The sequence below is a fragment of the Equus asinus genome, chromosome 17 (assembly GCF_041296235.1).
Source record: "Equus asinus isolate D_3611 breed Donkey chromosome 17, EquAss-T2T_v2, whole genome shotgun sequence".
NCBI classification, from domain to species: Eukaryota; Metazoa; Chordata; class Mammalia; order Perissodactyla; family Equidae; genus Equus; species Equus asinus.
This window is the reverse complement of record NC_091806.1, coordinates 2,203,660-2,218,797: the sequence shown is the minus strand read 5'-3', so window position 1 is coordinate 2,218,797 and position 15,138 is coordinate 2,203,660. Positions and strand designations below refer to the sequence as shown.

General features: G+C 48.4%; 1 protein-coding gene across 1 annotated transcript in view; it reads left to right on the top strand.

The window, feature by feature from the left end:
- The window catches only part of PAMR1 (peptidase domain containing associated with muscle regeneration 1), a 72,717-nt gene that overhangs the window by 10,909 nt on the left and 46,670 nt on the right, over positions 1–15,138 (top strand). Inside the window, exon 2 of the mRNA XM_014851033.3 lies at positions 8,543–8,719. Coding sequence (XP_014706519.1) covers positions 8,543–8,719 — 177 coding nt within the window. The remainder of the gene's footprint in view (positions 1–8,542; positions 8,720–15,138) is intronic.

Below are 15,138 nucleotides of genomic sequence, written 5' to 3'. Positions count from 1 at the left end.
GTGATTGTCCAACAACATAAAAGAGGAGCAGATTCAGGATTAAAATTTGGGCGGCCTGATTCCCAAGTGTGTCTCCTGCACCAATGCTGCATTCTTAATCTGTAAAGTCAGGGGTGTGAGCTCTCTAGAATCAAGGTAGTGTGTTGAAAGGAAGAAGACTTTGGCCCCAGAAGGAACTGGGTTCTGATCTTTCTTCTTTCACCTGAAAGCTGTGCCACCTGGGGCGTTTTATTTACTCTCTCTGTTTCTCAGTTTCCTCATCTATTAAATGAAGAAAATAATACATGGAAGGGTACTGTGATGATTCAGTGAGCTGGCCTGTGCTAAGGGCTCAGATATGCTCCCAGTGAGTGCTGGGACCCAGGGAGTAGAGGAGGATGAATAGGAGCCACGGTGTGGAGTGATGAAGGCCTTGACTCTCCAGCTATCATTATCTCGTTATCAAGAGGAGCTGTGAGAGGGGAAGACCCAGTCACTGAGGTCGAGAATCCAGCCAGGCTGGGACAGAGGGTCGCTTGGTGATGGGATGGTTCTCAAAGGCTCAGGAGGAGATTGAGCGTCACCCAGGGCCCCAGGAAGCATTCCATCACCCTGACTCACAGTCATTCCTGCCTGGGATTCGCTTGTCTGTCATCGGCCCCATGGAGTGGGCGGTCAGACCCTCGGGCCGTCAGGAATGTTGTGTGCTGGTTAGACATCCCTCGGGGAGTTTGGACACCACAAGAGGAGGCAGGGGGGGCGACAGAGGATGAGTGAGGAGCCCAAGCTGCCTAACTGCTCTCTGATTCATACGGCTTTTTCTCTCCCTCTGGTCTCAGAAGGTTTATAGAATGCAGGATGGTAAAAACTCAGTAGACATTTTAATTAAATGTGGTTACATGGGAGGACTGTGCAGTTTTTGATGGACAGAAAGAAAGGTTCTAACATCAAGGAGGAGCATGATAGACGTGCCTTTCTTTGCCGCCTTCTGGGGTAGTCTTGGTCTGACAACGGATGTTTCAATCATGTTTGGAACAGGCTGATCCTTGTTTTCATAAAGAATCCACTGAGTTTTTTCAGATTGACCTTAACAGCCATGCCAACCTATTTCCTTAAAATCTACTGTTGGAAACGTGGCGCTTGGGGACCGTGCTAAGGGGACGCCATTGCTCCCCCTGCCGTCTGTGGAGCTAAGCTCCTTTTTGAGGGCTGATGTTTTCTCCATCTTTTTTTTTTTTTTTTTTAAAAGATTTTATTTTTTCCTTTTTCTCCCCAAAGCCCCCCGGTACATAGTTGTGTATTCTTCGTTGTGGGTTCCTCTAGTTGTGGCATGTGGGACGCTGCCTCAGCGTGGTCTGACGAGCAGTGCCATGTCCGCGCCCAGGATTCGAACCGTCGAAACACTGGGCCGCCTGCAGCGGAGCGCACGAACTTAACCACTCGGCCACGGGGCCAGCCCCTGTTTTCTCCATCTTGTCCGCAGTGGAAATAGATCACTATTGGACCCCCTAAGGCAAACTGTCGGGCCGATATAGGGCTGTGCAAAATAACGATGATGATGATGACAGCCAACTTTGACTCATCTGTTCACTTGTTCACCTCCTGTATGAAAGCTGAACCGGGCCTGTTGGTCAGCACTGTTGTCATTGCCTTAGTATTCCTCTTGATGAAACAGGCTGAAGACGTTAAATGTCTCCTATTTTCCAAAGTGAATCTGGAAGAACCAGAGCTGGACCAATATAACTGCCTGTCCACTTGGATAGGAGGAGGGAGCACGGCTGCCCCCAATCGTGGCAGCTGAGAGAAGGGCTTGGGCAAAGCTTATGATACCAAAGTAGTGTGCAACTCTCTTGATATTTGTACACCCTGATTAAAAAGGGGGCAGGGAGCCCTTGCAGACATGGCATAATTATGCAGCCATTTAAAATCGCTTTTGAAGACTACTCAGTGTCAAGAGAAATGTCCGTGATCTAAGAAAAAAGGCAGTTTCTAAACCAAAACGTAGTACGTTACCGGTTCTGAGAGATAAGAAGACTGTGTGTGCCCGTCAGCGGTCTCTATACCTGCGTCTCTGTGTCCACTGGGAGAAGACAGCTTGAAGCACAGACAACAAGATGTTAAGGTTATTTCTGAATGCTCTTTAGTCCTCTATTTATGACTTTGTTTTTTGAAGCTTTCAAAATGAATTTTGCATATTAAAATGTGTAGTGTTTTATAAAGAAAAAAATGATGCTTTATCCAATGGAAGCGTTAGGGATGAACGAACGTGCCTGGTGCCTGGAACTCAAAGCTCAGTTTTGCGCTGTGGTTGTAGGCACGCGCTCTAGCTGTTGGCGCCCCGGCTTCTCCCAGGGCGTGCTCCTGACTTCTTCATGCTTTATTTGTGCTCATTGCCTGGGCAGCACTGGCGGGGTAAAACTCATCTGCAGCTTTTATAAGGCCGTGCTCTTAACTGTGGAAGGCCAAGTAGGGTTTGCTCAGCTCCAGGAGCTGGTGAAGCTGGAGGTCATCCTGGGCCGTTCCCCTGAGCGGCAGGCTTGCTCACCTCCCCCTGGGCCAGGCCTGCAGTTCTGGGGGCCTCCCTTTCCTCTCAGAATTCATCCCCTAAAAGAGCTGCTCTGGCATTTCTCTCTGCTTCTAACCTACCTAGTCCTTTTCATCGCTGTAAAGTGAGGAGGTTGGACTAGAGCATTTTAACCTCGAAGAAAATGTGTTACCTACCTTGCTGGATCATCTTGAAGATTAAACTGCATAAAGAATATAAAAGCACTTTAGCTAAACAAATGCTGAAATGCTTGAGTGTGCATATATGAAAACATTCGGTAGGTAGCTTCCACTGCTGTTAGTATTTCTCTAGTTTCTGGAACTGGCCTTTAGCACTGTGTTGAAATTCCCTGATATTTGTACAGCTAAAGCCATATGCCCAACGTGCCCTTCTTACAAATGTAATTCCAATCAATGGAGGGAAAAAGTCCGGGAGATTGCTTTTGTCTGCTTATTGTGTTTCTAAGTCTCTTCAGCTGGTCAATTTTAAATATTTCTCATAGAATAGTTTAGTCATCTGTTTATTTCTTACGCATATATTTTGGGGGCACTTTCCTGTCTCTGTTCAAGCTGGGGGGAGGAAGAGGGCTGGGTTTGCCAGACCAGAGGGGAAAGGGCTGGATTATGAGACCATTAAAACCGTCGCCTCCCCCATCCCTTCCGTATTCTTGGGCAGTGGTCTTAACTTGGCAAATAGATAGATTTCTATCTGTGATTTTGTTTATATCCCCCTAACCCTGTGACTCTGGGAGATTTGGTGCTAATGTCCCTTCATGACCATTTGTTCATTCTCAGAGCATCCTACATTTTCCTCATCAGAGTTAGTGATTATGTGTCTTTGAAGCTTTCAAAAGGAATCTTGCATATTAAAATGCAGAGTGTTTTATAATGAAAAAAATGACGTTTTATTCAACGGAAGCATTAGGGATGAATGAACGTGCCTGGGGCCTGGACGTTTTTTCCGTCTGCTCCTCAATGAAACTGTGAGTTCCATGAGGCCAGGGATGGTGTCTCTTTTTCTCTCCATTGGGTCCTGGCACCCAGCCTCCTACATGGGCCGTGGTGGCCACTCAATAAATGCTTGTGGAATGAAAGAAGACTTTCACAATTTACCCACAGTCTTGGCACGGTGCTTAGTGGGGAAACTGAGGAACAGAATGATTAAATGACTTGCTGTGGGTTGACCCTTCTTTTGAGAAGACACAGTGTGTTAGTTCCTTATGGGTGCTGTCACGGATTACTGCAAACTTAGTAAGTTAAACCCACACATATTTATTGTCTTCTACTTCTGGAGGTGCGAAGTCTGCAATGAGTCTTAGGAGGCTAACGTTAAGGTGTCAGAAGGCCTGCATTCCTTTGTGATGCTCCAGGGGAGAATGTTTCCTTCCCTGTCCAGCTTCTGGAGGCTGCTTGCATTCCTGGGGTCGTGGTCCCTTCCTCCCATCTTCAAAGCACGTCCCTGCACTGTCTGCTTCTGTCGTCGCTTCTCCTTTTCTGACTCTGACCCCACTGCCTTCCTTCCCTGAGGGTCCTTGTGATTGCATTGGGCCTCCTTGGGCAAACCAACCTATTCTTCCCATCTCAAGATCCTTACATTAGTTACATCTGCGAAATTCCTTTTGCCAGTAAGGTAACATTTTCACAGGTTCTGGGGCTAGGATGTGGACGTCTTTGGGTGCCTGTATTCTGTCTGCCACACACAGACTCCTTGAAAAGGAGCCGGCTGGCTGACCTGGAGGACGGTATGTAGCTGGGCTCCCTGGGATCGTTGCCTTTGGCTAAGAGGATATGACACTCTGGACATTACCTATAAAGTTAGTATAAAGGGCCAGGGAGGGCAGAGGTGGGCTTGCTCCTTGAAATGAGGAGAAATGCCTCTGAAGGCACTTTAGGGACTTAATTCCTGTGTAGGAGAGAGGCCTGCAGTGTCCCGTGGCCGGGCGTGACGGGGTGAGTCTGCTGGAGGAGAAGCAGGCTTTGCCCTCTGCTGGAGCCGCGCAGCCCTGACTTGGCCTTCCACAGTTAAGAACAGAGTCTTACAAAAGTTGAAATGACTTGTATCCTGTTGGTGCCTCCCCAGCCCAGGAGTTAATTAGTATTTATGAATTCTTAGAAAACCTAGAAGGGTGCAGTGCTTGCTCTAGGGTGAAGGGAGGGAAGGGGTGAGACACGAGCCACACCCCACCGCATATTTGCTGTTCCGAAAGTGGAGAAATCATGTGCTGGACAATGTGGGGCTGTGGCAAGGGAATTTGGACCCACGTTAGGTCACCCGAACTGCTGTTCCAAACTCTTTACCACCAGAGGGAAGGTGCCCCAGCTCTGATATTGGCAAATTACGGGGCGGGCCAGGTTTGCTGGGCTTTAGCTCCAAGCTGGCCCCCCTGGATGGAAATATTGGACTATTGAAGGGAGGGTGGCTCTCAAGTTAAGGCCGATTCATTCAGCAAGTATTTATTGAACGCCTCTTGCGTGCCAGGCCTTTCCCCAGCAGCTGTGAACAAGTTAGATGTGGTTCTTGCTGCCTTATGGTCTTGCAAGGGAGGCAGACAACAAGCTAGTAAGTGGAAACATAGAAAATATTCTCAGTTGTGTTAAGGGCTGAGAAAGGAAACAAGTGGGATGGATGCTGTGATAGGGACGACCCTGAGGGGGATGGCGGAGGTGGGGGTTCAGATGAGAAAGTGGGTGAGGACCGCTCAGAGCAGGTGTCATTGACATGAAGCCTGAAAGGTTGCGACAGAGATGGTGGGAAAAGCAGATGTGAAGGCCGTGAGGGGGGCAAGAGCTTGGGGGTTTCAAGAAACTGCTGGAAGGTGGGAAGCAGAGGCCAAAGAAGGGTGGAGGGGTCGGCAGGGAGGGCTCTGTGGGCCGTGGCAGGCGCATGGGGCTTGTTCCAAATGCAGTGGGAAACAATGTGAACATTTTCAGTACGAAATTGACGTGCTGTTGATTTCAAAAGTAAGAGCCTTGGGAGACGGGGCCCTGTGCTGTTTCCGTTTTTAAGCTGCTGGTTGTTGAATGCTCGCTGCACGCCGGCGCTGGGAAGTGCTTGATAGACGTTGTCTAGTCCTTGCACAGGCCTCTGGGTCGGATAAAGTGTACTCATTTACTGGAAGGTAAACTGAGGCTGACTGCAGAAAGGAGCGTAGTTAAGGTCCTGCGCCCAGTGTAGTGGGGTGGTACCCCGGGCCCAGGTCTGTCTACTCCACTGCCTGAGCCTTGAACCATTTTGTTTTCTCTATTTTTTACATTAAAAAATGTGGTAAGATATATATAACATAAACTTTCTTATATTAACTATTTTAAGTATACAGTTCAGTGGCATTAATTATATTCACAGTGTTGTGCAGCCATCACCACTATTTCCAAAATTTTTTAAGGATGATATCTGTCCTTTTGTGTCTGGCTTCTTTCACTAAGTGTAGTGTTTTCAAGATTCATCCAAATTGTAGGTTGTATAAGAACCTCATTTGTTTTTATGGCTGGATAATATTCCACATTCTAAACAACATTGTGCATACATACCGCATTTTGTTTATTCACTCATTTTTCCCTTTTTTGGTGAGGAAGATTGTCCCTGAGCTAACATCTGTGACAGTCTTCCTCTATTTTATATGTGGGACGCCACCACAGCATGGCTTGATGAGTGGTGTGCAGGTCTGCACCAGGGCTCTGAACCTGCGAAACCTGAGCTGCTAAAGTCGAGCATGCAAACTTAACCACTACACCACTGGGCCGGCCCCATTCACTCGTTTGTTGATGGACACTTGGGTTGTTTCCACCTTTTAGCTGTTGTAAATAATTCTGCAATAAACATTGGCATACAAATCCATTTGAGTCCCTGTTTTTGATGTTTTGGGTATATATGTGGGAGGAGAATTGCTGGGTCACGTGATAATTCTACAGTTAGCTTTTGAAGGAACCATCAAACGGGTTTCCACAGCAGCTGCACCATTTTACATTCCCACCAGTAATATATGATGATTCCAACTTTTCTCCATCTGCCAACTCTTAGTTTCCTTTTTTGTAGCCATCCCAATACTGTGAGGTAGTTTTGATTTGTGTTTCCCCGATGACTTGTGAGGTCAAGCATCTTTTCATGAGCTTGTTGGCCATTTCTGTATCTTCTTTGGAGAAATGTCTATTCATGCTATTTGCCCATTTAAAAAATTGGGTTGTCTTTTTGTAGTTGAGTTGTAGGAGTTCTTTATATGCTCTGGATATTAAAGCCTTATGAGACATATAATTTGCAAATCTTTTCTCCCATTTTATAGGGTGTCTTTTCACTTTCTTAACAATGCCTTTTGTTGCACAATTTTTTAAAATTTTGATAAAGTCCAATTTATCTGTTTTTATCTTGTTGCTCATGTGTAAGTGTCATGTCCGAGAATTCACGACCAAATGTCAGATCGTGGAGGGTTACCCCGTGTTTTCTTCTGCTCCCCTTCACTTTTAACTGCTGCGTTCTCATCTGGACTTGAGAAGGCATTCACTTCGTCCAGCCAACTGTGGAGACGTGGGGAGCTCTGCTAAGGCAGCCCTGGCGTCCATCCCAGAGGGCTCACAGGGCCCGGGGGAAACACAACCTCAGCAGTGACAAGGCCACGGTGCTCTCGGGCTCATTCCCGAGTGCCAGTGTGAGGGTCTTTGCTGATCCACCGGTGTTTGTGGGAAAAAAGTGGGCAAATTTTTCATAAAGCTAAATTTATTCAGTGTAGAGAACCATCCCTTGTTATGTGAGTCGTCGTTCCTTTCTGTGATTCTAGAATGTTCTTATGACCTGAGGCTGAGACTAGACGGTGATGGCTTTCTTAAAGGGCTCCCCTTGGCAGATGAAGAATGATCACCCCTGTGTCGGACTTCAAATTCGAGGGAAGAAAATAGAAAGCTAAACTCAACTATGAAATTCAAGAGGGTAGATGCCCCCACAGGTGCTGGGGTTGGTTTGCTGGCCCCCAGAGCATGCTGGGGATCGCTGCCCGGGATTTGGAGGGACAGCCTCACAGGGACCCAGATTCACTTTCTCCCTCGGATAGGTGACCTATTTCTGCCTCAATCTTCATCTTTGTGCACAATTTTTAGAAGTGGCGTGTGGGGAAGAAAGAGGAGCAAATCAAAGCTAAGTCTGTTTCTCAGCCTGGATTCCTCTGGGCCACCTCCCACGGGCTCCTCTTATAGATTTTACCAGATGTTTTTGTCTTTTTCGTTTACTAAAGGTACGTTTTAAAAGAGAGAGAAAAAAAGAAAGAAATCCTACCCAGGAAGGAATACTTTTTTTCTCGTGGGAAAGAACACTCAGTTGCATTTCGGACTGAATGAAGCTCTGCCAGTGAGCTCACTCCTGTGAACACCAAAATTCGCCCAAACATACTAATTAAGATACTTTTTGTCTTTGCTGTTGGTTTTAGCTTTGAAGATACCATAAACACGGCATGCTGAGAAATCGAGCAGCCGAGTCTGGAGGAAATGGCTTGGCCCGTCCTTGGCAGCGGCCTTTTCACTTGAATGGCCTGGTCTGGAAAGTGGTCTGCATGCTCTCTTGATGGCCCAAGGGCCTGGGCTGCACCATGCAGTTGTGCGGTTCAGTGGCTCCTCCTGGAGTTGTGCAGTGCACAACCTAAGTAGCTGTGAGCCGTGGCCTGATGCACCCCAGCAAAAATAGAAATGATTGTAGATAGTTGAGATGTATACTTGTGTATAAGCTATTTATGTATATATCTATCAATCCACTTAGATTATATATTGATAAAACATGATTTCTTTTCCTTCTTTCTTTTTGATTAAAAAAATTAAAAAAATGAATAACAGTTCTAACAGATTTCATCTGTGTGCCAGGGGGTGGTCCTGAACGCCCTTTGAGGTGGGCCAGTCCGCTTTGCCAACGTTGGCCTGGGAAGCATGCACGCAGTGTTCTCTGTCACCCAGGCTGGGCCTGGCTGCTCCTCAGCAGTCGAGCACCCGTGGGTCTCGCCCTTCCCGCCAGGCCTACGTCCTCACCTGCTGGTTCCCGTTCCAGAGTACACGGTCGTTAACGAAGGCTGCCCCGGAGCCGAGTGGAACATCATGTGTCGCGAGTGCTGCGAATACGATCAGATCGAATGCGTCTGCCCCGGGCGGAAGGAGGTCGTGGGGTACACCATCCCTTGCTGCAGGAACGAGGAGAACGAGTGTGACTCCTGCCTGATCCACCCCGGTGAGTGTGGGACGGGGCCTCCGGTCGACTCCATGTTTTCTGAGGTCGTGGATGGGAGCAGGCGAGACACTTGACTTCTGGCAGGCAGACGTGAGGGGGCCGTGATGCCGTGATTATTGAAAGTGGCATGATGGAGCCAAGGAACTGGGGAGTTCGTGCCCTTTTCATGGCAGACTTGTAAAGCTGTGGATTCATCCACTCATTCGTTCATTCACTCGACAGACTGAGCAGCCATGTGCTGTGTCAGGTTGCGGGGATACAAGGATTAAAAAGACACATTCCTCGCTTTCCCGGAGCTTGCAGCCTGGTAGATGGAGGGGTAACCAGGCAGCTGTAGTACAGCATGGTGAGCGCTGTGACGGAGAAGCACAGGGACCCTGGGAGCACGGATGGGGCTGGGGGTCACGGAGGGGAGGTCGGTGGAGACTTGCTAGAGGAGGTGATGTGTGTGCTGAGATGCAAGCAGCAAACTGAAAGGGCTAAGTGGATCTGGCAGGCAGGTCAAGCCATATAGGGCAGCACGTGCTAAGGCCCTGTGGCAAGAGAAAGCATGGGGTTTACAGAATTGCAAGAACCTCAGTCTGGCAGGAGGAGTGTGTGTGTATGTGTGTGTGAGTGTGTATGAGTCCGTATGTGTGTAACTGAGTGTATACGTGTATGTGTGTGTATGATGGGTGTGTGTAAGTTATATGAGTGTATGAATGTGTATGTGTGTGAGTGTATTTGTGCGTATGAGTGTGTGTGCGTGAGTGTGTAGGGGTGTGCGTGAGTGTATAGGTGTGCGCGTGAGTGTATAGGGGTGTGCGTGAGTGTGTAGGGGTGTGCGTGAGTGTGTAGGGGTGTGCGTGAGTGTGTAGGTGTGTGCGTGAGTGTGTGGGTGTGTGCGTGAGTGTGTAGGGGGTGTGCGTGAGTGTGTAGGTGTGTGCGTGAGTGTGTAGGTGAGTGCGTGAGTGTATAGGTGTGTGCGTGAGTGTGTAGGGGTGTGCGTGAGTGTGTAGGTGTGTGCGTGAGTGTGTGGGTGTGTGCGTGAGTGTGTAGGGGGTGTGCGTGAGTGTGTAGGTGTGTGCGTGAGTGTGTAGGTGAGTGCGTGAGTGTATAGGTGTGTGCGTGAGTGTGTAGGGGTGTGCGTGAGTGTGTAGGGGTGTGCGTGAGTGTGTAGGGGGTGTGCGTGAGTGTGTAGGTGTGTGCGTGAGTGTGTAGGTGAGTGCGTGAGTGTGTAGGGGTGTGCGTGAGTGTGTAGGGGTGTGCGTGAGTGTGTAGGGGTGTGCGTGAGTGTGTAGGTGTGTGCGTGAGTGTGTAGGGGTGTGCGTGAGTGTGTAGGGGTGTGCGTGAGTGTATAGGTGTGTGCGTGAGTGTGTAGGTGAGTGCGTGAGTGTATAGGTGAGTGCGTGAGTGTGTAGGGGTGTGCGTGAGTGTATAGGTGTGTGCGTGAGTGTGTAGGTGTGTGCGTGAGTGTGTAGGGGTGTGCGTGAGTGTGTAGGGGTGTGCGTGAGTGTGTAGGTGTGTGCGTGAGTGTATAGGTGTGTGCGTGAGTGTATAGGGGTGTGCGTGAGTGTGTAGGGGTGTGCGTGAGTGTGTAGGTGTGTGCGTGAGTGTATAGGGGTGTGTGAGTGAGTGTGTAGGTGTGTGCGTGAGTGTGTAGGGGTGTGCGTGAGTGTATAGGTGTGTGCGTGAGTGTATAGGTGAGTGCGTGAGTGTGTAGGGGTGTGCGTGAGTGTATAGGTGTGTGCGTGAGTGTATAGGTGAGTGCGTGAGTGTGTAGGTGTGTGCGTGAGTGTGTAGGTCTGTGTGCGTGAGTGTGTAGGGGTGTGCGTGAGTGTGTAGGGGTGTGCGTGAGTGTATAGGGGTGTGCGTGAGTGTGTAGGTGAGTGCGTGAGTGTGTAGGTGTGTGCGTGAGTGTGTAGGTCTGTGTGCGTGAGTGTGTAGGTGTGTGCGTGAGTGTATAGGTGAGTGCGTGAGTGTGTAGGTGAGTGTGTAGGTGAGTGCATGAGTGTATAGGTGTGTGCGTGAGTGTGTAGGGGTGTGCGTGAGTGTATAGGTGAGTGCGTGAGTGTGTAGGTGAGTGTGTAGGTGAGTGCGTGAGTGTATAGGTGTGTGCGTGAGTGTGTAGGGGTGTGCGTGAGTGTATAGGTGAGTGCGTGAGTGTGTAGGTGAGTGTGTAGGTGAGTGCGTGAGTGTATAGGTGTGTGCGTGAGTGTGTAGGGGTGTGCGTGAGTGTGTAGGTGTGTGCGTGAGTGTGTAGGTGTGTGCGTGAGTGTGTAGGGGTGTGCGTGAGTGTGTAGGTGTGTGCGTGAGTGTGTAGGTGTGTGCGTGAGTGTGTAGGGGTGTGCGTGAGTGTGTAGGGGTGTGCGTGAGTGTGTAGGGGTGTGCGTGAGTGTATAGGAGTGTGTGTGTACGAGTATGTATTTGTGTGTATGTAAGTGTGTGATGAGAGACACGGAGAGAGAGGCAGACGAAGAGAGAAGATTCAGAGAGCCATCGGAGGGAGAGCGGGGGCCAGACCCTGAAGGGCTTTGCAAGCTGTGCCCTGGAGTTTAGGCTACATCCTCAAGACGTTTTAGTGACATTGGAGATCTCTCAGTAAAGAGGTGAAAGCCAGTGTTCTCTTTAGCTGTAGTTTGGGGAAAGGATTGGCGGAAGGACACAGCCAGAGGCAGGGGAGGATAATGGAGACCTTACTGAACGCAGAAGGCTAAGGACAGAGAGAGGCTGGGATTTGAGAGATGAAAGAGCGGAGTTGAGGAGTTGACGGTTCGGGATTGCTTGGATGGGGAGGAGGGGAGGGAAGAGCAGCATCAAGCTTGGTGCTCTGGCTCTGAGCTGGACATGTGATAAGAGAGCGTCTAAGCGTGAGATGGGACCTTCCCAGGCCGTGGTGCCGGTTCCTTTGCCTGCATAGCCGGCTGAAGCCACCTTCTTCCAGAGCCTCTCCCCACCCCCGCTGTAGACGGGACAGTGATTGTCCTTTTTTGCTGAAGTACCTGTCTTGGTGGAGGCCTGGGTGGACGCTGATCCTCACGCTGAAGATGTTTCCAACGTGATTCCCGACTCCTGGACGTGCTCTTGCTGCTCTCATGTCTGCTGCCTCGTCCACCTGACTCATCCCAGGGGAGACTCAACTCTCCAGGCCAGACCGAAAGGAGGCCGCAGAGAGCTGCGAACACGCCTTGCTGGAAGGAGGGCTGGAAGAAGGTCACAAGTGTGCTGTGGACATTCTCTCCCTGCTCTCCCTTCTTATGCAAACATAGAGAATGACACACATTTCTACCAGGGACCTTCTTTCGTGGGAAACTACAGAATAGGAAAAAACCGGGGCTCAAGTATACACGTGGTACTTCTTTAAACCATCCTCCTTCTTGGGAGAGAGTAATGCTGAGCTTTAAAGTAGGCGTGACCGCAGTGTCACCTCTGCACATTTGATCCAGGAAAGAAACCGCCTGCCCCGTCTCCTGATGGTGAGTGTAGTTTGTAGGGCAGTTGTGGAGTAATGCCTCCAAATTTTCTAAGGAGACTTTGAGAGCTAAGCCAGGGTCTCCCGATGAGGGGCCTTGGCAGTGGTGTTGAAGTCTTTCAGTGATGTTCTCAGGAGGTGCTGTGTGCTTCCCGTTGCGTCACACAGGAGGCGCCAGCATTGCCACTTTGAGTGATGCTAGGAGGCATCTTGGCATCTAAGGAGCGCAGAGCTGTCCCACCTCAACCATTTGGTTACCTTGAAAGGAAAGGCTAGAGAAATGCCTTTTTCTTTTCTTTCGCTAATTTTCAAAATAGTGAGTGGACGTCCTAGAAGTCCCTGTTGGTGATCTGTGTGTGTGTGATTGTGAAGTTAGGTATTTTTATTTATTTGTGTGGCTTAATCCATTTCAGTCATTATTCATTTTAAGGCGTGCAGGACCCCGGGAGCCCCTGTGTCCCGTGTTCTGACGTGCCCACGCCAGTCTTTGAAGACCGCCTTGATTTCTCACATGAGGAGATGTTTCAGGCTCTTCTTGTACATTTTCTACCCCAGATCTGGAATCAGCCGTTTCTCCTAGGAACTCTGGTCTGAGACCACAGTCTGGGCACTTGAGGTGCTCCTTGCTATTGGAATATCATTGTTACTAGGTTTGGGTTTTTTTTTTTAAGTGGATGGAGCTAGGAAATATGTATTTTTTAAAAAAGAAAAAAGTGAGTTTATGCTGATACTCAGATTTAAATGCAATGTTCCAGGGTGGTTTAATTAACTTCTTCAATTTTATGTTTGTATGTCTTTTCTCTCATGGTGAAAATCCTGTTTCCTAATATTTTAACCTAATCACTTATTTGCTTTATTTTATGTGATAATATAATTGTACAACATAGCAATAGCATTATTTGTACTGACACTGAGACCACTGACGACCGTGCTTGTTGTTGACCTGGAGTACATCCCTCGGTGCGTGCAGTCAGAATCCTGCATGTGAACGCTGACTGAGGCGGGTCTCTTGTCTGTGCTGTTAAACCACCTGCTGGACATGTAGACAGGTTTCGTTTTTCCATCTGTTTTCTATATTCAACAATACAAGCAAATATGTATGTACGTTTATATATCTCTCCCCTTCTTGCACAAAAGGTAGCATACCGTTAACACTGCTAACTGCCTTGCTTTTTTTCTCTTAATATATGCTGGAAATCACTCCCTGACAGTATAAAGCCAGTTTTTTATTCCTTTTTACAGTTGCATATAGCTGCATTGTGTAGATTACCACAGTTTATGAGTATGTGGGTTGTTTCCAGCCTTTTTCTATTATAAATACTACATGACTAGCCTCAGGCATACAGCATTTAGCATTTTTGCAGCGTATCGCTGGGGTTCCTAGAACATGGATTGCTGCATCCAAGGGAGGTGCATGTCATTTTGCCAGCCTTTGCCAGCTCCTCCTCCATGCATTTGGCATTCACCGTGTGGAGGAGGGTACTGTTTCCCCAGAGCCTTGCCACAGAATGTTATTTTGGACTTTTGCCAGCCTCAAAGGTGAGAAATGGGATGTCAGTATGATTTTAGAATTTCCATCGTGATAGACAACTGTCTTTTCTGGTGACAGTGGTTGCAGGAGGATCCATGTCCAAGGGGACAGTGGTGGGGATGTCACTGGTGACTTCCAGGGATGTCCGGCAGCACTGGGGCCCTCACTGGACCACGATTGCTATGTAGGTACCTAATGGTCCAGATGGTACGGTGCCAAGAAGGAGAGTTGGCAGTGACTCTGAGGGCAGACTCAGAGTCCATTTGCCTCCTCAGTGGCACAGCGGACAAGTAATCAAAGAGGGGAAAGTGGCATGTGAGTGAAGATGGCCTTTTTAGAAGGCACAGTGATCCCGCTGGGACCCAGTTATGGGCCACGTGACCTACGGAAGTGTGATGACTCATATTAGTGACTCTTCTTCTCTGGTGGGAGGAGGCACTGGGCAAAGTCAGCAAAAAAAGGGAAGCGAAGTCAGGATGGTGCGCAGAGCGTGCTGTGGGTCTCTCTCCCACAGAAAGCACGCGTACCACCCTGTGTGTGCAGATTACGGGCCAACGAGAACCTGAGTTCAGCCAAAAGCAAAGAAGTCTGCTGTCAGCTCACGGAAACACTAGTTATCTCCGTTCAGAAGCCTGGATGAGCGATTCGTTCATCCATCCTCTGTCCACCTGTCTATTTATTCATTCACTTAAATAATATTCATTGAACACTTACTGTGTACCAGACATTGAATTTAGTGCTGGGATATAATGTTGCACAAGATGCAGTCCCTGACTTCAGTCTATTGTAGGAAAACAGATAATAGGCAGTTAAAATTGAGCATGCTGTTTGCACTGGTGGGGATAAGCCAAGCGGGGTGTGAGAACGCAGAATGATACTCAGAGTCATGTTTTGGGGGTACTTACTTACGCTAGGCCTTTTACATATGTTTGTTTAATTTCTAGATCAACTCTATGAGGTAGGTACAATTTTTAACCACGGTTTTACGTATGAGGACATTGAAGCACAGAGAGCTTAAGCGGGTTGCTCGAGGACACACAGCTGGATAATGGCAGAGCCAGAATTTAGCTCTCTGTTTTAATAAGTGGGATTAGATTATCTCTACCTTTCCTCATTATCCCCCACCCCTCAAGAGACCATGTTTTAAAAATAACCCTTGACTGGGAACTGCTCAACCCTCTCCGGTGTGGCCTGCAGGGTGACGGGGGCATCCTGACACCTTCCAGGCTGAGCCCGTGATTAGGCATTAAGGTTGTTTCCAATGGCATACTTTGGTTGTAGAATGACATAGAAGAATATGTAATGGGACGAGAAGATATTTACTATCTATTATTAAATGAAAAAGTAAGTTACAAAACCAGACTTACAGTATATACCTCAAACCTAATTAAAAAGAATGCATTTGTTGGGGGCTGGCCCAGGGTTCGCAGGTTTGAA